The sequence below is a fragment of the Engystomops pustulosus genome, chromosome 7, assembly GCF_040894005.1.
Source record: "Engystomops pustulosus chromosome 7, aEngPut4.maternal, whole genome shotgun sequence".
Classification (NCBI taxonomy): Eukaryota; Metazoa; Chordata; class Amphibia; order Anura; family Leptodactylidae; genus Engystomops; species Engystomops pustulosus.
In genome coordinates, this window is record NC_092417.1 from 13,871,090 (window position 1) to 13,892,964 (window position 21,875).

The 21,875-nt window shown below is 42.3% G+C and overlaps 1 protein-coding gene across 2 annotated transcripts in view; it reads left to right on the forward strand.

The window, feature by feature from the left end:
• VANGL2 (VANGL planar cell polarity protein 2) overlaps positions 1-21,875 on the forward strand; it is a 67,667-nt gene that overhangs the window by 36,888 nt on the left and 8,904 nt on the right. For both annotated transcript variants that reach the window (XM_072114854.1, XM_072114855.1), the window contains exons 2-6: positions 2,258-2,452; positions 15,052-15,326; positions 16,323-16,446; positions 18,142-18,746; positions 20,450-20,583. In XM_072114854.1, the coding sequence (XP_071970955.1) occupies positions 15,256-15,326; positions 16,323-16,446; positions 18,142-18,746; positions 20,450-20,583 (934 nt within the window). In that variant the 5' untranslated portion in view covers positions 2,258-2,452; positions 15,052-15,255. The remainder of the gene's footprint in view (positions 1-2,257; positions 2,453-15,051; positions 15,327-16,322; positions 16,447-18,141; positions 18,747-20,449; positions 20,584-21,875) is intronic.

Sequence of the window (21,875 nt, forward strand, 5' to 3'; positions counted from 1 at the left end):
TCCAGTCTTCTTAAATGTTTAACTGTCCTCGAAATGTGTAAATAATAAGGAGGAATGAAATGTTGACTCTCTATGGTGGTTATTTGTGACACAAGTCTTTATATTCTCGAGGTTTATATTGAGTCATGGATTTATCTAGACCTTTTATGGATGGTGACCCTTACCACCTAGCGGTGAGGAACTATACATGACTAGATCTTCAGCCATATCTATGATTTATGGGATCTATTATCTCTGGATGAGGCCTGATATGTTGAATGTTTCCAGGGCACAATGAGCGTCTGTCGCGGCCTTCCTACGGTCTGCCCTTCAGGCCTGCGCTTTGTAACCTGCCTCCGATCCTTTGTCTGGCTGTCTGTGTGTCGTTTCACGGATAATGTACTTTGTTCCCTGTGTTCATACCTGGGTTTGTGTTCTCTTCTGTGTTTACAATGGTTGCAGCCTGAATTGAATGCCGCATTATTCAGTGGTGTCACAGGAGTTGTTAACCCATTGTAGGCGCTCGGACGGGATTCCTCGCATTCACAGGTTATGCATTAGGTCATTTTCAAAGATATTTTTTAAAATTGCGAATACTCCATAGTATTTTGGTTTTCTGGCCAAGTTACCCCCTTCCCCCATGTTATTGCCCTCATGGGGCTTACTTGTCAATTTATTGTCCTTCATGAGACACATGGGTCCCTGGTATTGAAACCATGATTTATTCTGGTCACTTATTAAGCTGACCTCGTTGGTAGCCCAATCTACGGGTAACATATTTTTATCAGGTCCTCTTTTCTATGGACTGTCTCCTTTTTGGTGACTCACTCCTGGCTAAATTTCACTTTTGGCTGCTGGCTTTGTGGTTTGATCCATATGTCCATTGTTTTTCACCACAGTTCTGGTCTTTTTGGCCACCTCTATCCACTATGGTCGTCTGTTTTATTATTTATTTTTGGCCTCCCCTCTCTTTTAGTCCTAACTTGTGCCGTCTTCTGTGCCGTCTTCTGTGCCGTCTTCTGTGCCGTCTTCTGTGCCGTCTTCTGTGCCGTCTTCTGTGCCGTCTTCTGTGCCGTCTTCTGTGCCGTCTTCTGTGCCGTCTTCTGTGCCGTCTTCTGTGCCGTCTTCTGTGCCGTCTTCTCTCTCCTATGGTCTCCTATTTTTAGCCCTTCCACTACTACGTTCCCCTATATCATCTTACCCCCTCTTCTTCTTGTTGCTACAATATTTTTGTCCACCCCTGCACCCTGTTTTGTTGCTACTTCAGTCTTTTGATGGCTACACGTCGGAGGACTTGACCGATCAAATCTCTCCCTCGTGAATGAGCGTCGATGAAAGGTCTTCCAAAATTCCTTTTATTTTTGGCTTCGTCTACTAGTTGAGCAATAGTGATTTGCTTGGAGTGTCTCTCATACAATCGGAGCGCGGTCACTCCCTCACATATATTTTTCAGTTGACTGGCTGTGTACAATTTGTGTAACTTTTGTTGACTTTCGTAGGGCGTGATTGCTGCGTCGCTGGCCAAGTCCTAGGAGTAGTATATTGATATTTCCTTTGAGACTGTGTGGATAAGGTCTCCTTGCCCAACCTATAGTGGCCACCTTCCTCTGCTCCTATTGTCTTGTTGCCTACATCCTTTATTGTCTTTTTGGTCCCCCATTTACCAAAAAAACTTGCGTTTTTTTCCTCCCGTATAAAAACCTCAATTGCTTGTAAATTAATTTCACTTGTAATTGTGAGATTCCACAATTCATCCCTAGCGTAATATCTCTTAGCCCACTTCCAGAAAGCGGGAGGAATGTGCAGACCGGGAGATATTGAGAATTTTTATGGCTGCCGGTCAGCGTGCAGACACTAAGAGCTGCTGATGATGGATGAGGTTGAGTTGAGGTAATGAACTCTCATAGTGTGAGCGTGGGATTGGCAATCTAGGATTTCCTAATGTCTGCTTGGATTTCCAGAGCCAGGAAGGAATTAATATTCCAATTTTTTTTTTTTTTTTAATGAATCCTACCCGGAATGTCTGGCTTTTCGCAGGCCTATTGTCAAGTCAATGTAAAGCGCTAATATATGTGCCTGTTTCTGTATCTGCCCATTCATCATGTTTGCAGCTATAGGAATCCCATACATCATACATGTATGTATCCTGATGGGTGGAATGGGTTGTAATTTTCAGGGCATATCAGTAATGCATTGTGGGTATAGTAATTTTTTTTTTTTTTTTTTTTGCACGTCAATGTTTTATATTTAGCTAATATTATTTTTGTTTTCTCTGTAGGTTTACGTGGGTGATCCATAAAGGTGTCTCCTGATGGTGAACAATTGAGTTAACCAGATTTTTATTTTTTTTTGGAATATTGCATATTTTTTTTTTTTTTTTTAAATCAAGTTCAATGCAGTGTAAGATGCATGAAGGATCGTTGGATTAATTTACGCAAAACAAGCCCAACTTTTTTTTGTGATTCCCAACCTGGTAAGTGTTGCATGTACTCGCCAATTAAAAAAAAATATATATATTGCTGGTCACCACAGTGCTGCAGATTCACAGGCTGTTATACTGTGCGGGAGCACTTTCCAGTGCAAGCTGGAACTTCCTCTGGCGCAGTGAGATGGGGGCTCTGGCAACACCTCGAGAAGCTCGAAAGGCTTATTAGCATAATTTAAATATTAGATTTTTGAAGGAAAGGGGTCATGAATAACAAATATAGGAAGTTTACCACAGTTGCTATGCCTGGATCTTTAAATGAGTGTCCCTGGTTTATTATGATGTGATCGTGATGATCAGTGATGCAGGAAGCATGTGATTAGTCATGTGCTTCTGACATCACTCTAGTTCCTGCAGTAATTCTCATGTCTGGACTCGGAGAGCAGTGCAGGAGCTGTGCTCTCCGGAGATCGGGTGAAATGATTTATCAGCACTTTACCCGATCTCCAGGGCTGTGGTCAGGAAGGCCTGGCAGTGCTCTGTCTGAAAAACATGGTATTACCATTAAATATTAAAATATTACACGTGTTGTGAATATACAAATACTAATCATTCTTCATATTCTTTTTTTGTAAACAATTCCATGGTATAATTCCAGATTATTTTTTTTGGGGGGGGGGGTAGGGGGGGGACTGGGTCAGGTAACCCCCTTACCATGGTCCCTGGGGAAAAAAATGGTCACCACACAAATACCCCATATCAAACCCCAACCCATATAATGTGCCAGTTCCAGCAGCTCCGATCTGAAATGCCCTTTTTGTGTAGCCATACCCGTTTTCTGTGGCGCACACGCCCATAATGTCACCTTGTCTTTGGCATTTTCTCTGAGGGAAATAAAATTTCATACTGTAGATACTCGAGTATAAGCCAAGGCGCTTGGGTGGAGTCGTTACTCTAATAACATGTCCAGCAGCTTCCTCCCCTCGCTAATAACCTGTCCCCACCAGCAGCTTCCTCCCCTCACTAATAACCTGTCCCCACCAGCGGCCTCCCCTCACTAATAGCCTGTCCCCACCAGCGGCCTCCCCTCACTAATAGCCTGTCCACAGCAGAGCTTGGGGCCGCTGCTTTAAAGGGCAGTAACCACCAGGATGAAGTATTGTATGCAAATGAGCCTGAGGGGCTCCATGCTCCATAGGTGTTAATAGGCTCATTTGCATACCGTTCTTCATCCTGTTGGTAGATGTCCTTTTAAAGGTTTTAATTGGTTTGGTTTAAGCATGTTAAAGCCTGTTGATTGCCCATAGGTGCACTGGCCATTCCCCCAACTATGCCTCTAGGAGGACCACCCATAAAGAAGAATTATTAGTTTGGTAATTTGTCTACTATAAGTCGCAATTGAAAATTAAAAAAATGAGTAAATATAAAAATGAATCTAATAACAAAAAGCTATAAAACAAAATGGCTGTTTTGTGTGTATATTTTGCACCCATGGTTGACTATAAAGTATTTTTGTAGTCCCACCCATTCTTTTAAGATGAAGACAGCAGGCAGAAGGCACAGTCCCCCTATATGTACAGTCCTTGGGGGTGTGTGACTCTGTCTTGGTATCGTAACGGCGATGAAACATTCTTGTCTTCCTCCCGACCGCAGTGAAGGATTTTCTATTTTATTGATCATGTGCAGCTCATTAACGAGAAACAATTGTGCAACTGGAAATTGTTAGACCATAAATTGCACAAAATGATCCCAAAATGTTCTTGGCCTTGTGGAACCTTCCTTATTACATGGATATATTTAGGAAGCTAAGAAATGACTTTCTGTGGTTTCCTTGTTTGAGGCCTCTTAAAGGGATATACAGTCCGATACAAATAAAGTTTGCTAATGGGAGATTGTCTTTAAGGTAAATCTATTCGCCTGCTACTATGTTCTGATATTTGTTCTGTTGACTGAGTAACTAGTGACCTGTCAATCATGTTCACGAAAACTCCAACCTCAATCTCCATTAAAGGACCATCAGTTGACTGGACCAACTAGACCTACTCATGTGCTCCCTAAAACCTCTTCTGTAGGTAGTCCTTTTATTATAATCCCAAAAAGCACTCTTTTTCAGAAAAAGATTGAGCACCTCAGACTAGTATGCATAGTCTTATGTCACCGAAGAGCCCCCGACTTAATTTATTCACTCCCCTCACTTATCCAGTTCTACCAATTTAGGTTGCTGGTGATGTTGAGGACCAGGCGTGGTTAGAGGAGTGAGGGGGAGTGAATAAGTGATAAACCGGGGTGCTACAGTGACGTAAGCCAGAGCCTCAGGCTAATTTGCATATTTTTCTGGATTATAATAGGTCCTAGCAGAAGAAGTCGTTAAGGAGCATTTGAGTAGGACTAGTTTACCATCAGTCAATCTTCTGGTGAAGTCCTTTACGTCCACCTAAAACTATTCTCCCTCTGATGTCGACTCGGAGGCCAACTTTTCTTAAATGAACGTGCCAAGATGTTCTGCCAGCAATGATGGCCCAAAGTTTGACCACAAGTCCCCTCTCTTAGAAATCGATTTAAGATGCCTATGAAATGGATCCTAAATCCGACAGTTGTTGTGGACAGGGGAATTTACACCTCGTTTGAGTGGTAGACTTTCTTTCGGCTACAATTTAGAGAAAACTCTTTCCTTTTGCATGATGTAGAGGCTCCATGCTATTGTAAAGGGGCAGCGTTGAACGCCGAAGACCTGTCAAATCGTGCAGCCATTCCACAAACGGGTTCTACAGGTTCTCTCTCTCAGCTGGCCTTCAATTTCAGCGCGGCGCTCGGCTAATGTGTTATTATAGTATTAAGAGTCGGACGCTTAGTTTAAGAAAAAGTCATTTAGCTAAACTGTTAAATGTAGACTTTCCCATGTGTAATTTACATATCTAGGGTCTACATACCAACCATGTTATTATAGTGGTTCAAGAACGGGAGCATGGGGGAGGCGTAGTGTTAAAACAATCCATTTACGGTAAAGAAGAAGCATGGCCTCAATAAGGTGAAAGGGAGAGAGTTGAGGTCTACATGTTACCCAACACTTAGACCATAAGTGGCTGAAGTCAGTTGTAGCTTAGATGTTCTACAGCTTGGTGGATACCACCCAACATTGAAGGCCAACATCTCCTAAAATCTCACTTCCCTTACTGAAATTAAGACTCTTCCGTCAGTTCATCTCAGGTGACCCTACAGAACCAGTGATAGATGTCCATAAGTATCGCCATGGATGTCCAGTGGCTTGATGCATCGATGCCCGGTGGCTTCTCCCCAAACATTTGAAGACCAAAATAAAGAAATTTGCACTCCTTATTTCAATTTAGTTGGAAAACTAGAAATCTGTTTCTTTATGTTGATGTCCATCTCAGGTGGCTTCTTAATGATGCTGTCCACAACTTTGTACATCGGGACACCCAAGCTCAATGTTCCTTCAGATTTTGAATATGAATGTGTTTTCATTACACTTCAGGCCAATGAACAAGGTGCCTACCACCCTAGATGAATAGTTGGAAGACCACGAGAGGCGCTTGAGAAATATTACAGCTCATTGTTGAAGCGCAAATGCGATTCCCTCCCCGATGTTCTTTCATCAGGCCAACAATATGTATCCAGTCCTTGACTGCGTATCTACCTTAATGCACTTTTAGATTTCCCGAATCTTTTGAAGTTGTTGTGTCCCTTCCACTTCTTTACAGAAAAGAAAATCGAAATGCCCAGAATGCGTCGTCTTTGTTACTATAGCGACATGACTTCTTGTGTGTATGTTTTTATGTATATAGTTATATCTATAGCAACCTATTATACCCTCTTGGTAATCTCGGATATTTCAGTTTCCTGGAAGTTAATTGATCTCCTATGAATTTAAGACCTTGATTGGCAAAAACTGTAGTGTAGGCGTCACACTTGATGCTTTGACGTACAAAAAAAAAAGGAAACCTCATGGCTTTAGTTGGTTTCAAAGTAGCCGTAACCTAAAGTTTCCTGTACACATTTTTGGCGCAAATGGACGCCCATCCTACATGTATGAGGCTTGTCCTGGTTGCCTAATGCAAGTATGGTGATCTCCTTTTCCTCACTGAAGGGGCATATATACTCTGCCTAGTGTGCGTATGTATGTGGCAGGGGAAGCTAGTCCCGCTTTATCCATTTAGGCTTGTATGTAATTGGCTATGTCAACCCAAATTTTTAACAACAAATCACTGATTATCAATGGCCAATGACCAGGTTTTAAATTTGTGGTCAAGCGAGCTCTGTGGTCAAGCGAGCTCTGTGGTCAGGCGAGCTCTGTGGTCAAGCGAGCTCTGTGGTCAAGCGAGCTCTGTGGTCAGGCGAGCTCTATGGTCAGGCGAGCTCTGTGGTCAAGCGAGCTCTGTGGTCAAGCGAGCTCTGTGGTCAAGCGAGCTCTGTGGTCAGGCGAGCTCTGTGGTCAGGCGAGCTCTGTGGTCAGGCGAGCTCTGTGGTCAGGCGAGCTCTGTGGTCAGGCGAGCTCTGTGGTCAGGCGAGCTCTGTGGTCAGGCGAGCTCTATGGTCAGGCGAGCTCTATGGTCAGGCGAGCTCTATGGTCAGGCGAGCTCTATGGTCAGGCGAGCTCTATGGTCAGGCGAGCTCTATGGTCAGGCGAGCTCTATGGTCAGGCGAGCTCTTCAACCAGAACAACTTCAATCTGCTATAAGGTCTTAAAGGACCACTCCGGTCAAAGATAATCCATTGAATGATGCGTAGTCCAGGGCCATGAAGGGAGGGAGGAGCAGAACTCTTTAGCAAGATTCTAGGAATACAATGAAAGAGTCACCTAGAGCTCCTTCCTGACCCAGCACCAAGTATAATTCAAGGAATCGGCTATGACTCAAGTGTTCCCATAACTTGATTGTGTCTTTTCTCTTGAAATTAATTACTTGAAGGCTGTGACTGACTACGACTACATAGAGCAACCAATATTGATATGGTATATGGGGGTGTTTGTACATTGAATACAGTCAGTGACTGTAGTTAATCTCTAGAGGTTTTTGAACCCCAAATATGTAAGAAGATTTCTTTGCGTAACTCCAGAGTAATTCCACCCACAAAGAGGTTTTGTATGGGGGGGAGGGCTGAGCTTTGCATACAAATACACCGATGTGCCTACTTTATTTATGGTTCCGTTCCTTAGACTTCTCATGCCGGATATTTCTAGTCTTTAAGTATGAATATTATGAACTTGGTTTTCGATCTATTCTAGATTCCACATTACAAAAATATACTCGAACCCCCCCCCCCCCCCCCCCCCCCCTGTTATTTTGTTCCAGGTTTTTTTTTTTTTTTTTTTTTTTTTTTCTGGGTGTCGTTGGCCAGGGTTGGTATAAAGTTTTCCTTTGTCTCTCTTAAGGCTTTTTCATGGTCGTCTCCTTGGAGAAACCTGATCCCTTTTACTGAACAATGGGAGAAAAGTTACAAAATAGAGCAAAAATCTTTTTTTTTTTTTTTTTTTTTTTCTTTTTTCTTTCCTTGCAGTTTGGCTCTTGGCTCTCCCTACACCCCACCATCCTGTCCCTCCACCCTGCTTCTCTCCAGGCACTTGCTTGGAAGAAATGTTTCTAGGCCTGGCTGCCATTACCTAGGTAACCAAAGGGGTACATGTGGGGGATGGGGGCTAGATGCACGGAGACTAGGTCTTTTGGGTTACCATGGTAATAGATGTGAAAAATCTGGCATTTGGGACAAAGGCCTTCACTGACTGCAGCGTCCTGACCCTGTCCATCCAAAACCAGTGACTGGAAGCCGAGCGTGATTGGATCTGTATGTTATCCGTCATGTTTCTATGGTCACGGTGCCTCGTCATGATGTTCCACAGCTATCGAGCTGGAGATGTCATGTAGGATGTCCATCAAAGTCATCATGTGTTTTTGTAGAAATAGTTTTTTGGTAATAAGTGGAGGGTTTGATGGGGTCAACTTCTTCTACATCTAATAGGAGGAGCTTACAGACACCTCAAAGTGTGTGTAACTATTGATCGTATCTGGTGATTGGGGACTCTGTGGTAGGACTACTACCGCACAAAAATAGCTGTTCCCCTGGGGCCCACATGTCTGGTAGGTTACTAGGATTGGGTTGAAATTAGTTACCATATATACTCGAGTATAAGCCGACCCGAGTATAAGCAGAGGCCCCTAATTTTTCCACAAAACCTGGGAAAACCTATTGACTCGAGTATAAGCCGAGGGTGGGAAATACATTGGTCACAGCCTCCCCAGTATATAGCCTGCCGGACCCTGCCCCATAGTATATAGCCAGCACCTGCCCCCCAGTATATAGCCTGCCAGCCCATATCCCCCAGTATATAGCCTGCACTCTGCCCCAGTATATAGCCAGGAGCGGAGGAAGCCGTAAAGGCGAGTTTTGATTTGATTTTTTTACTCGAGTATAAGCCGAGTTTGGGTTTTCAGCACATTTTTTGTGTCCTTATAAACTAGGCTTATACTCGAGTAAATATGGGATATCATTTCTTGTTGGCAAATAAGGAGAAATTCCAATGGGATCAAGTCTTCATATGTCTAATTTGAGGCTCTGGTGGATCACAGCCTCATGAAGATGGGAGGATCCTCGTGGGCAGGAATTCTGAATTTGCATTTATATGTTAGGAGCTTCAATATCTCATGTGAATGTATTCTAGGCTGAATATGAACAATCAAAATATTACATACATTATTATTTTTTATTTTTTTTTGCTCTTAGTTGATGCGTTGCTTTTTTATGTCTCCTTTTTTGATGTGGCATCGGGCAAAGAACAAGTGTTTTATTGTGCCTGTTGTAACCGTACCCGGCACCTATTGACCACATTGAAGTGGCTTCTTTCTGTTTGATGCTTTCCTGGTACTCTCCTGCTTCGTGGTTGCCATATAGTCATATCTGGCCGCGGTTTGTCTTCAGGGAAACATTCCCACAATGCAAATATCTCATGAAAGGCTTCTACAATAGAATGATAGATGGTACACAAACCCTTCCGGAAAGACCTGATCCATGGGACCTCATGTAACTCAACATTAAAAGAGGATTTCTCATAGTTATAGCGTATTAATGGCCTTCCCCTTGTTATTATAGCCTGCTGCACCATTGTAGTAGTTATATTCTTGTACATAGGAGGCAGTATTATAGTAGTTATATTCTTGTACATAGGGGGCAGTATTATAGTAGTTATATTCTTGTACATAGGGGGCAGTATTATAGTAGTTATATTCTTGTACATAGGGAGCAGTATTATAGTAGTTATATTCTTGTACATAGGGGGCAGTATTATAGTAGTTATATTCTTGTACATAGGGGGCAGTATTATAGTAGTTATATTCTTGTACATAGGGGGCAGTATTATAGTAGTTATATTCTTGTACATAGGGGGCGGTATTATAGTAGTTATATTCTTGTACATAGGGGGCAGTATTATAGTAGTTATATTCTTGTACATAGGGGGCTGTATTATAGTAGTTATATTCCTGTACATAGGGGGCAGTATTATAGTAGTTATATTCCTGTACATAGGGGGCAGTATTATAGTAGTTATATTCTTGTACATAGGGGGCAGTATTATAGTAGTTATATTCCTGTACATAGGGGGCAGTATTATAGTAGTTATATTCTTGTACATAGGGGGCAGTATTATAGTAGTTATATTCCTGTACATAGGGGCAGTATTATAGTAGTTATATTCTTGTACATAGGGGGCAGTATTATAGCAGTTATATTCTTGTACATAGGGGCAGTATTATAGTAGTTATATTCTTGTACATAGGGGGCAGTATTATAGTAGTTATATTCTTGTACATAGGGGGCAGTATTATAGTAGTTATATTCTTGTACATAGGGGGCAGTATTATAGTAGTTATATTCTTGTACATAGGGGGCAGTATTATAGTAGTTATATTCTTGTACATAGGGGGCAGTATTATAGTAGTTATATTCTTGTACATAGGGGGCAGTATTATAGTAGTTATATTCTTGTACATAGGGGGCAGTATTATAGTAGTTATATTCTTGTACATAGGGGGCAGTATTATAGTAGTTATATTCTTGTACATAGGGGCAGTATTATAGTAGTTATATTCTTGTACATAGGGGGCAGTATTATAGTAGTTATATTCCTGTACATAGGGGGCAGTATTATAGTAGTCATATTCCTGTACATAGGGGGTAGTATTATAGTAGTTATATTCTTGTACATAGCGGCAGTATTATAGTAGTTATATTCTTGCACATAGCAGCAGTATTATAGTAGTTATATTCCTGTACATAGGGGGCAGTATTATAGTAGTTATATTCTTGTACATAGGGGGCAGTATTATAGTAGTTATATTCTTGTACATATGGGGCAGTATTATAGTAGTTATATTCTTGTACATGGGGGGCAGTATTATGGTAGTTATATTCTTGTAGATAGGGGGCAGTATTATAGCGGCTGAATTCTCTATTACTTGGGGATGTTCACTTGTGGTAAGCTTTTCTGTAAACACATTACACATGACTGTAGGGTTAGATTAGTCAGCTGTCTGGATAATATACTGTACATAAGTACACAGCATAAAAAAGGTATGGTACATTTAGTTGAAGATGGCAGATGACGTACATAGTAAATGTGTATTTGTACAATGGGGTCTTTCCCCCTACAATGTCTCCCGGTGATAAAAGAATATGAATCTAGATCTTTGTGATTTTGGAGATACTCTACGCTTTACAATCTGGTTCTGATGTTGACCCCTGGCTTCATCCTTGACCTCTTTGAATTGGTGCCTTTACCGGAGGTCATAATGACTTGGTCAAGTATTTAACATACCACTGAGGCAAAACTTCTCCTTGCTTTAATGCAATTTCTTTGATGACTATCTATTTGGGTGGATGTAGATCTAAACTTTATGTCGTGTCCCGCTTGTTAATTACCAAAATATGTTTTCTATGATGTAGCTATAGTTCCACTGCTTAAAGGACACCTGTCATCAGGTCTGAGTCACTTGTCCTGTCACCACTACCTGTTGGAGCAGCTCACAAGGATCCCATCCCAGCCTTTATCTAGTTATTTCATACATTAATCATTATAAAATCATCTATTCTTTATCATGTAAATGAGGCTGGTCACATGGTCAGAGGCAGTGATGTCACTCCTGTTCCCCCTCCCCTCTCCTCCCCCTGCTCATGTCTGTGTGTAATGTATAGTAAAGCATGGCTAGTGTGTGTGCTGCATCTGCTGACATGCTGCATCCTCCTAATATACAGGTGAGAGACACAGACATCAGCTACACAAGTACCTGACATGTTCTGCTGTAACATGGCTGCCTGGAGCTGCTGTATCTCTCCTAAACACACACACACATGCACACACAGGCTGCAGGGGGCGCCAGCACCAGGAAGCACATCATTATACAGCCTCACATCATTATACAGGCTGTCAGTCATGCACTGGGGGTGTGGCTGTGCCTCCCACTCATGAATAAGATGGACAGCACGAATATGCTAATGCTTCATTGGACATTTCACAGGTCATTTGCATACTGCTTTAGGACCTCATTGCTTAGGTTTACAGGCATGTAGAGGGACAATGAAGGGATAGAGGCAATGCTCTCTAATGGCAGTTTATGAAAATATATTTAGTTTAGGGGGGTTATTTTGCATGACGGGTTCTCTTTAATTTAGTATGGCTACACTCATTCCCTAGATGTAGATTGAAGCTTGAACCACTATTAAAAGGCCATGTTGTGTTGTCATTGTGTTATACAGGAGGTCCATGACCCCCAGAATCTCTTCTTGGTGTTTGGAGTCCATCAGAGTTCTCATGTCGCACATCACCCACGTCTCCTGATTTTTATGGTGCATAGTTCCTAGAGTACGTATCCATGTCCTTCCTATGCCTTAAAGGGCTACTACTTGTACATTGGTCATTTCTATGTCCAGCCTTGTGGCCCATTGTGACCCATAGGTTCTATAGTGGTAGGTTGACTGAGCAATAAGGTCTCTAGCTGGTGAGTTCTCGAAAAAATGTTCGTGTCTCCTGACTACTGTGCTTTTACGCTTTCCTTTCTCTGTTCTAACTTGTTTACCTCTTTGACGTGACTGCTGCTTGACCAGTTTACGGTCTCGCACGAACCATACCTATTCCGAATCCATGATGTCCTAAGACACCATCGTTGCTTATTCCTTGGTTGCCACATCATTTGACCCTTCTGGTTTAACCACCATCAAACAAAGACTACAGTAGGTAGTGACCTGGTAGTTTCCCTGTGGCAAAGTCCAAGTCCATGAAAAGGAGTTAAAGGGCGACCACCAGGATGATGTCTTGAACAAAAAATCTCTCATTATCTGTTAGATGAAGATGTAAAACCATGTTACTGCTTTCCAGATGTTGTTGTCCTCATACCATTAGATGAGTAAGACATTTGGCTCGCTGATCGGCTTAATTTATTTTATGAATCCTGATGAGTTGGCTTCATCTGTCTACAAACACACACTATCAATAGGTAGAACCTCTTTTAGGCTACATTCACACAAACTTATGCCCACCGGGTATGGCCCACCGTAAGGGCCATAACACTGGGAACAATAGGACAACTGTGTGGCACCGTATCGCTCCGTGCGGTCATTGTCGTCTATGGGGGATGTATGTACTTTCTCAAGCTTACGGCCGTACATACGTCCCCCATACAGTCGTGTGACTGTAGCCTTAATGACCAAAAATAGTTGCCTGCCAATGGTCTTTATTAGGAGGTTACGGAAGCTCATATCCAAAAGGGTTGGGCAAGTAACGTCTTTAGTCTACATGGGAGTTGCCTTCAGCTTAGCTACGGCATGAAGAACAGATGCCATCGTTTAAATTTAACAAGTTCCCTTTTTAGTCCAAAAACTTGGCTATTTCACTTGAATCCTAATACAACAACACTTTTGGCAAAAATATTATAATAATTGTTGGCATCTGCCACAAAAATTTTTATATTTCGTCGTGTTTACCCATAAATTTAAGTCTTTTTGTGTTATTCGTTGTTATTGACTGTTAAATAAAAACTCAACAAGAAAAATCCCACCAACTGTTACTCACAGGCACGTTATGCATCTTTCATTAATTCCCTCCCTCATTAAATATTCCTGGCAGAAAATTCTGGAGCTTTGTTATTATTAATCGCTTTATTTTTCGTCGATTTAATTCATGAATTTGAGCTCCTTTGACTAAGGCCTAATGTCTGCTTGAAAAATTTCATCTGTGTAGTAAATATGAGTAAAGAAAATATCAATGTATTGTAGGCTACTGGTGTTTGACTAGTCCACCAAAGCATAAAGCTCTGGTGGGCCCTTGATGTAACCCAATCCTCAACCAAAAGAGGACCACCTAATTCTATTAGTATCCATTTCCTAGAGGATGATGGAGAATTTGCTCCCAGTATCATTCGGAATCCCAGTTTGCCACTGGAGACAAATCGGTGAAATCGAGATTTAGTTGGAAAGTCTATCGATCACATTTGAGAATTCTTATAAGGTTTAAGTAGTTCATAGCCTGATGAATGTGACGCTACAAAAGCGCCACTTGGTAGACCACAGCCGTCGTGACTCGCAATCCCATAGATGACAGGGAATCCAGGAAATACGAACAACTCAAGCAGTTTTACCGAGTCTACATTGTATTAGATAAGAATCCTAGAAAGGTTGATCACCCTTCCACTAGTTTTGCTGCACACGTATCTCCAGTTTGAATTACTTTATTGTCCAAAGTTGACTGATTTTTCACCAGATGATTCTTAGTTCAACCTAGGTCTGTGTATGGCCACCTTTCCTTGTGTCCCTCCAAATATGGCTTAATGGGTAGACCTTAAACCTGGTTGGGCTTGGTAATAACTTGATGGTCACCTCAGTGGTAGACGGCACCAAGAGTCCTTTTTCCTAAACTAATTTACCCAATCTATCTTCCATGACAATATGGCTGCCCGGACTCTATTTTTAGTGGACTCCTCTTAAATCTGTCATGGATTATTAACTATGACTTAAGTATGAGGAAACGCAGATCACTGCATCTGTTTACATTGCCCATTTAGGTAGGATTCTTCAGAGAAAGCCGAATGTACAAGGTAAACACGGTGTAGAGAGTCACAGAAACTTAAACAGAAAGTTGCCCCGGGGGGGTTGATTTAGTAAATAAGATAATTTGAGTTTTCGCTTGTTGGCTCAGGATGACAGGAAAGTCTTCTATCCGGGAATGGGTGGTGCAGGTGGTGGGCTCACCTATCCTTCCCACCTTCAGGTTTGAAGTTCTTCTTGATTGCATAATAGTGTCACAATTTATTCCGAACTGGGCGTATCCCAACAACATTTAATAGTTCCCAGGTGTCGGTAGCTTCCAGTAATCTCTTCCAGTTTTAATTATGATGTTTTTTTTAATTAAAAAAAATTCCAGACTTGTATACTGGTGGTCAATACAGTTACACGTTGATCGCCCCAAGTTTTTTTTTTTTTTTTTTCTTTTTCCTCAAGGATCTTTATAAAAATTCCTTAACTATCCAAGCTTATTTTTTTTCCTATTAGATAATTTTTTCTATAAAATATTTACTGTATGTACGGTACAATGTGTAATAAGTTTAAAAAAAAAAAAAAATTGATTTATAATTTGTTTTAATTTCTAGTTCCCCTTATTTTTCTTATGAGACGGACCGAGACCGCCAATCAAAATAGAGTCCCTCAAGGTGAAAGTCGATTTTCTGACGGCGCCTTTTGGCCTGAAAAAGCCTGTGCTGAAAGAGGCAGCAGCGGTGTTGGCTGCGGTTCCAGGTTCAGGGAAACCAAAATCCGTCATCGTGGATCGCCACAAAGGGCGTTACTCTGAAAACATGGACAACGAGTCCCAATATTCTGGGTACTCGTATAAATCCGGGCAATCCCGGAGCTCACGCAAACACAGGTAAGCCCTTCTACTCTGTCTGCTTTATCTTCAAAACTGATAGTCACTCTTTAGGCTAAATAGAGGTACAAATATGCTACTTGTAGTTGAGGGATGAGTATGGGTCGATTCCATTGTGGTGGTCCCAATCTGTCCTTGTTGTATGTGAATGGCCATTTCAGTTGAGATTGTGCCATTTCCTACCTTCTCAAAAGTGTAGTTTCTGATGAGACAACAACTTTAAGATGTACAAATGCCCTAACGCCCTTCTCGGGCCATAGCATGTATATACTTTGGGACACCCATTCAACTGTCAACATCAATCACTTGTTGTTAGAAGGGTTTTCTATAGATCACATAGAACATGGTGTAAGGGAGTCGGTCCTTACTTTTATTAGCCCTAGGAGTGTTATGTTTGGGGACCCTAACAGCCGATGTTGCAGCTATTTGACTACATACAAGAGTTTGAGGCAACCCGCTTGGTGGCTACAATGTCTTTTCTTCAGAATCTAGACTGATGGTTACCAAATGAAGCACAATTAATAGTTAAAGGGGGGGGATGGAGCCATGTTGGCTGGGAGAGATGTAGCTCCTGGTTCCAGTGTTGTGGTGGTCTATGGTTCTTTGGACACCACTGAGGATGTGCTGGAGATGCCTTCTGCTCTATGTTACAAGGACCTTCCTGGTCACCACTGTGTTGATCGAAGGGGTTTTGGCTTTCAGATCAACCCTGATTAAAATATTACCACCACATCATGTGGATTAAACTTGGAACAGCCTCTTCAATCCCTTAGATGCCAAACTCGTGTTCACAGTCGCTCCTGTTATAGGGTGGTACTACAGTTCCTTAGGGTGGTCACCGACTTGCAAACTTTACTCTACTCCTACTACAAACTATCGTCTGCCCCACAGAGCTGTAGTCGGTATCCGCACTTTACCCTGAGTTTCATAAGATGATATTTTGAAAATGTATTCCCACCCGCCCCACCCATTTAAATTTTTTTTTTTCTTTTTTAGAGATCGAAGAGAAAGGCATCGATCTAAAAGCCGAGATGGCAGCAGTCGGGGAGACAAGTCGGTCACGATTCAAGCTCCCGGAGAACCTTTATTAGATAATGAATCCACACGAGGAGAAGAGAGGGTAAGAGTTTATTGTGAATGTAAACCGTGCTCTCATCCCCGGACATCTTCCATTTTTGCTTTTCCTCTTCGGAGCAATGTTCAGGAACGCCGCTGCTCGTTGCATCACGGGATTTTCCACATTATATGGGAAGTGACCACTTAACCCATTCACCTCCTTGACAGTATATTCTGCACTGTATATCCTGGTTTTCTAACGCCCTGTGGAATATCGCAAGCACTTCTGCCACCCGCTCCCCTCATGCCTGCCTGTCCCTGTGGCTAATTATTCTCCCTGAGTGTCGGCAGAGGTAATTAGCGGAAGGGTTTATTGATTTTCTTTGCACCACTTATCTGCTTCCAGTCACCGTCCCCAAAAGGCGTCACCCTGCAGGGTTAATATTAACAGGCGGCAGCCGGGGGTGTGTGAGTGTGATGTGCCCCCGGACCTGCACATCTCTGGCCGGTTGCCAGGCAGAGTTAATGAGCTGATCCAGAGTGGCATGTGAGTGCACAGGGTAATTGTCAGGACTCCGCTATTGGGCAGCGGTGATGTCATTGTTTCTCGGGCTTGTCAAGGGCAGGAAGATACAATGTGCTAAAGTCATGAGCCCTACTGTGGGAACTACATTATCCGGCCCCTTCCTACAAATTTACTTGTCTGGGCTCCATTACACTTTGATTTGTAAAGGGATGAATCAAGGCCGTTCTGAGGAATATGCACTTGATAATGGTACATTTAGCAGCGCTATAAATTATCATATACTAGTGTGTTAATGCTATAATTAAAGGAGTCTCTAGGACCCAGTGGAGAAGTCATCAACGTCCGATATGTGGTACCTCCACCGATCAGCTTATTGAAGTGTCCACAACTTTCGGAATATGAACCGCTCTATACATTATGCATCATGTGTATCAATTCATTGTCACTACCCCATGGATGAAGTGGTCCCTGGTCAGCTGGTGGAAGGGGATGCAACAAGAAATAGCCACATGACTTTCTTTTATAAGTCTTCAAACCCTTTTAAAGGGCTGACCTATCTGCAGGTTACGAGAACTTTCTTATTGGTAGAGATCCTCCTCACAATCTTGCTGTGAACTGTCGGAGATGGGCTACAACTTTGCTCTCTTCAGCAGTCCCATAAATGATGAACCGAGATGCCCCGCTTCAGTATGGGGAGCGGGGACCCTTGTTGTTGAGATCTGTAGAGGGCCCCTTTGATAATGTTGACTCCTTATTTGTATACTATATAATGTATGGTCATATATGGAAGGGGCCACCAGAAGGTACTGCAGGATCCTAAATGAAGCTAGACATGGCCAATGTAGAAAATTTACTCAAATTTTAGTTGTGAAATTTCTGCAAGGGGAGTTGTTTTATGAAACGTTCTCATCTGAAAGGCTGGGATAACATCATATACAGTAGAACTAAGGCGTAGACTAAGGACTGGAGCCAGTGAAGGTGAGAATCGCTCTACCCAGATTATTTCTGGCTCCCTCCACAATGAAAGCTCTCAATTATGTAATTGGCCAACCCTTCCAATTGACACGACAAGACTTGTTCAGTCACTTTCAGGTATGAGAAAATTTTGATTGTTTCAGATATTCTTAGAGACTGAGAGAAAAATAAAGACTAATACATGATATGGCAAATTAATTTTCAACTGTGATTTCTGATTTTTAATGAATTTTATCCCCCCCCCCCATTTATTTACAGGATGACAATTGGGGTGAAACCACTACCGTTGTCACCGGGACATCAGAGCACAGCATATCCCATGATGACATCACACGTATCACTAAGGACATGGAGGACAGTGCCAACTTGGACTGCTCCCGGCACTTTGGGGTCATAATTGGTGGAGCTTTAGCACTCATTTCGTTCCTGACCCCCATAGCCTTTATGTTGTTGCCCAAAGTTTTACCGTGGGATTTGGAAACCTGTGGTACGCCTTGCGAGGGTCTATTTATCTCCGTGGCCTTCAAACTCCTTATCCTTCTGGTTGGTAGCTGGGCACTTTTCTTCCGTCGCCCAAAAGCTTTCTTCCCTCGAGTTTTCGTCTTCCGGGCTTTGATCATGGTCCTCATATTCTTGCTGGTGGTGTCCTACTGGCTTTTTTATGCCGTCCGTATCTTGACGACGGCAGAGAAGAATTACCAAGGGATCGTACAGTTTGCTGTATCACTTGTGGATGCTCTTCTCTTCGTTCACTACTTGGCTGTTGTCCTGCTGGAACTAAGACAACTCCAACCTCAATTCACCATCAAGGTCGTCAGGTCCACCGATGGAGCCAGCAGACATTACAACGTTGGCCACTTAAGGTAAGTGAACCACACAAAGTGCAACTAGTAATATGGTAGGAAAAGTGTAAATGTTGGCCTATTTCACTGTGTAAGTACTTAAGTCTAAAGTTATGACCCCATTAATCTGCTATCTGCCACCCAAAACGGTTTGTTTGCTTTAGATGAAGTGAAATTTGCATCGGGCATGCTTGATTACAGTAGTCAACCATGCCTGACCGTTCGCATAATGCCGGCAAGTGTAGCCTTGAGATTTCGAGGCGGCAACTGAATGTCTAATATCTAGAATTAGATTTTATAGTCATCGTTACAATCTCAGCTCTAAAACTGTTTGGTTATACCTCTAAATGATTCCATGAATTTGGTGTTTAATTTTTGTGCTTTGTAAATTTTTGAGGTATTTGAAGGCGTTTGCTTCAGTAACCTCGGGGAGAATTTTTACGAGCTATTCAAAATTGGTAAATTGGAAAATGAGCCGAATGTGAATAAACCTGAAAATGGACCCATAACTTGCTCCGTGTTGACCAGAATGTTCTAATTCTCCAGACGTTAATACGTGTCCAGCATCTTCTCTATTCTACTCCCGAAGCTTTGTCGCTGTATTGGAAAAATGTTGACGTAACACGATGGTTTTTCAATTTTCTAATGGGAAATGCACTTCCAGTCACAAAATATTCTACATACCTCCTGTAGCTCAATGTCTTTTCAAATGATTTCACATTCTGTAAGGATAATACCAAATTTTTAGACAAGTGCCGATATCTAGAAAAAATAAGCCGTGGTATAGTCTATTGGTAGTGGTGATAATAAAGTGGACCATTCTAGGCCCTTGATCTATTTCTCTAGACAGAAGTGTTCTTTGTTTGTTTCGCTTTGCCCTTTCTATGACCCTAGACCACTCAATTGATGCTTACCACCAAAATCTAATCCTCTCGAGAGGTGGTGTCAAGCAGCGGGTCTCATCATCCAGTAGTTATGTGGATAAGACCATTTAGAAAGTGGTCGTCTGTCTCCAAGGGCACCCAAGAGCATTCATGGAGATGATATAATGTTTGTGCCTTTTAAGAAAACCCAACTGGATCCTCAGATGTGATCTCCTTTTACGTCAAGGCATGACCTACCATGTGACCTACCTTAGAATATGAGGGCCAGGAGGTAATATCCAAGTACCATATTAGGTTACACATGGTTGTAGAGGACACTAGCCCCCACATTTAGCACATTGGCTTTGGTGGAATCTACTATCACCCCAACAAATTATTTTTTATTGGTCAAACCCATAAATACCATGGGATCTTCCAACACAAAATACATGCAGAGCTTTATCTAAGGACGTCATCACATCCGAGATTGGGTTTGGAGGTGAGGGCAGTTATTTTCCCCCACCCTTTGCATGTTCTGGAGGTTTGTATCCTCTCGATTCCTCTATGGGACCTAGCAACCATATTGACCGGCTACCACAGTATCCTAGCTCAGAATTAGTTTGATGCTACAAGGGACAACCATGTCTGAACATCCCTAAAGGTGGTGCATTTCCCAATGGAGAGGAAGCCATATTTGTTCACAGTAGCTCTTTCTGTAATGTGTTTCGCTTTTCCTCATCGATTCCCACGACCCTTCCGTTTGTTCCTTGTGTCTCCTTCCTTACACGAGTTTATTATTTTTGTGTTTTTTTTTATTATTTTGGCACCTGGTCCTACCCTTGTCTTGTTTTCCTCTCACAGTATCCAACGAGTTGCTGTATGGATTTTGGAAAATTATTATCACGACTTCCCTGTCTACAACCCTGCTCTCCTGAACCTGCCAAAATCCATCCTGTCTAAGAAAATGTCTGGCTTCAAGGTCTACTCCCTCGAGGGTGAGATGCTGCTTTTCCCCTTAGAACCTCCCAAATCTTCTCCTTAATGTCTTCACCTGATGTCCTCTAACCTGTGCTATATGATCCCGTGTCGCCATTGTTGTTTGTAGTGCGCAATAAATTAGAAAAGGTCTTGAACGTTTTGAAGATGTTTTATGTGATGCATGAGTGCTGAATGTGTCAACAAGCCATGCGAAGCTTTTAGCCAACATGTATTTTAAGGAAACTTACACCAAAAAATGTTCTGAATTTGTTGTCCTATTGCCCTTAATTCGTTGTATTTATATTGGTTATGTATGCTGAGGACAAGAGTATATATACCGAAGAACATGTCAACTGACCATCAAGTCTATGGTTGTAGGACAGGCCGGAGTAGTTGTATTTGTTCATGGTCCTTCGTTCTTGAGGGAGATAAATCTGTCAGAGCTGATTGGTGGAAATTTACTCCTCCCCCCCAATAGAGAACAGATACATACATACTCAATTCGGGCCAAAACCAATCATGCCGATGCATAGGGGGTCTGGATGACTAGATGTTGGTCATTTGACTTGCAGCTACAAGGTGGATAGCCTCCTTAGATCTCTATGGGCTTCACAGCATGTTCTCTAGGGAACTTGAAGGACAATTATTCTACATTTTATATTGTTCATGCTGGATCCACTGGATCATCTCCAGCCAATATGGCTACAGAGATATAGTCTTAACCAGCCTTGCTGTGCAAGCCCTTAACTTGCTAATACACTAGAGCAGTGGTGGCGAACCTATGGCACGGGTGCCAGAGGTGGCACTCTGAGTCCTCTATATGGACACCCTTGCCAAACCCCAGGGTAAAGTTTGCCTCTATCTTGGCTCCACTTCTAAAGTCTCAATTAGCCCAACCTATTGTTCTTCCTCCTCATCTTTCCTTCATTGGAGACATTAACACAAGCGCCTTGTCCTAATCCTGTAAATGTGCACTGTAAACCTCATTCGGCATGTCCATGCGTTGCTCATACGGTCTCCTGGCACATGCTCAGTGGTTGGTTAGTTGTGAGCAGACCCAGCCCTATCTGCTGTGCGTGTGTTGGCACATAGATAATAGGTTATGAACTGGAACACGACGTCCATGGGTCAGCTGATGATTTCAATACAAAGGTGCAGGATTTGGACAAGGCATTGTGTGTGAGGTCTCCAATGAAGGAGGCGGAAGAACTGGGCGGTGCTGAACAAGGCTGCAAAAGTAAAGTTGAGACAGAGTGGTGCTCCTGGTGCAAAGTCCGTACCCCAGTGCATTACCTGCCTCATTGAAACC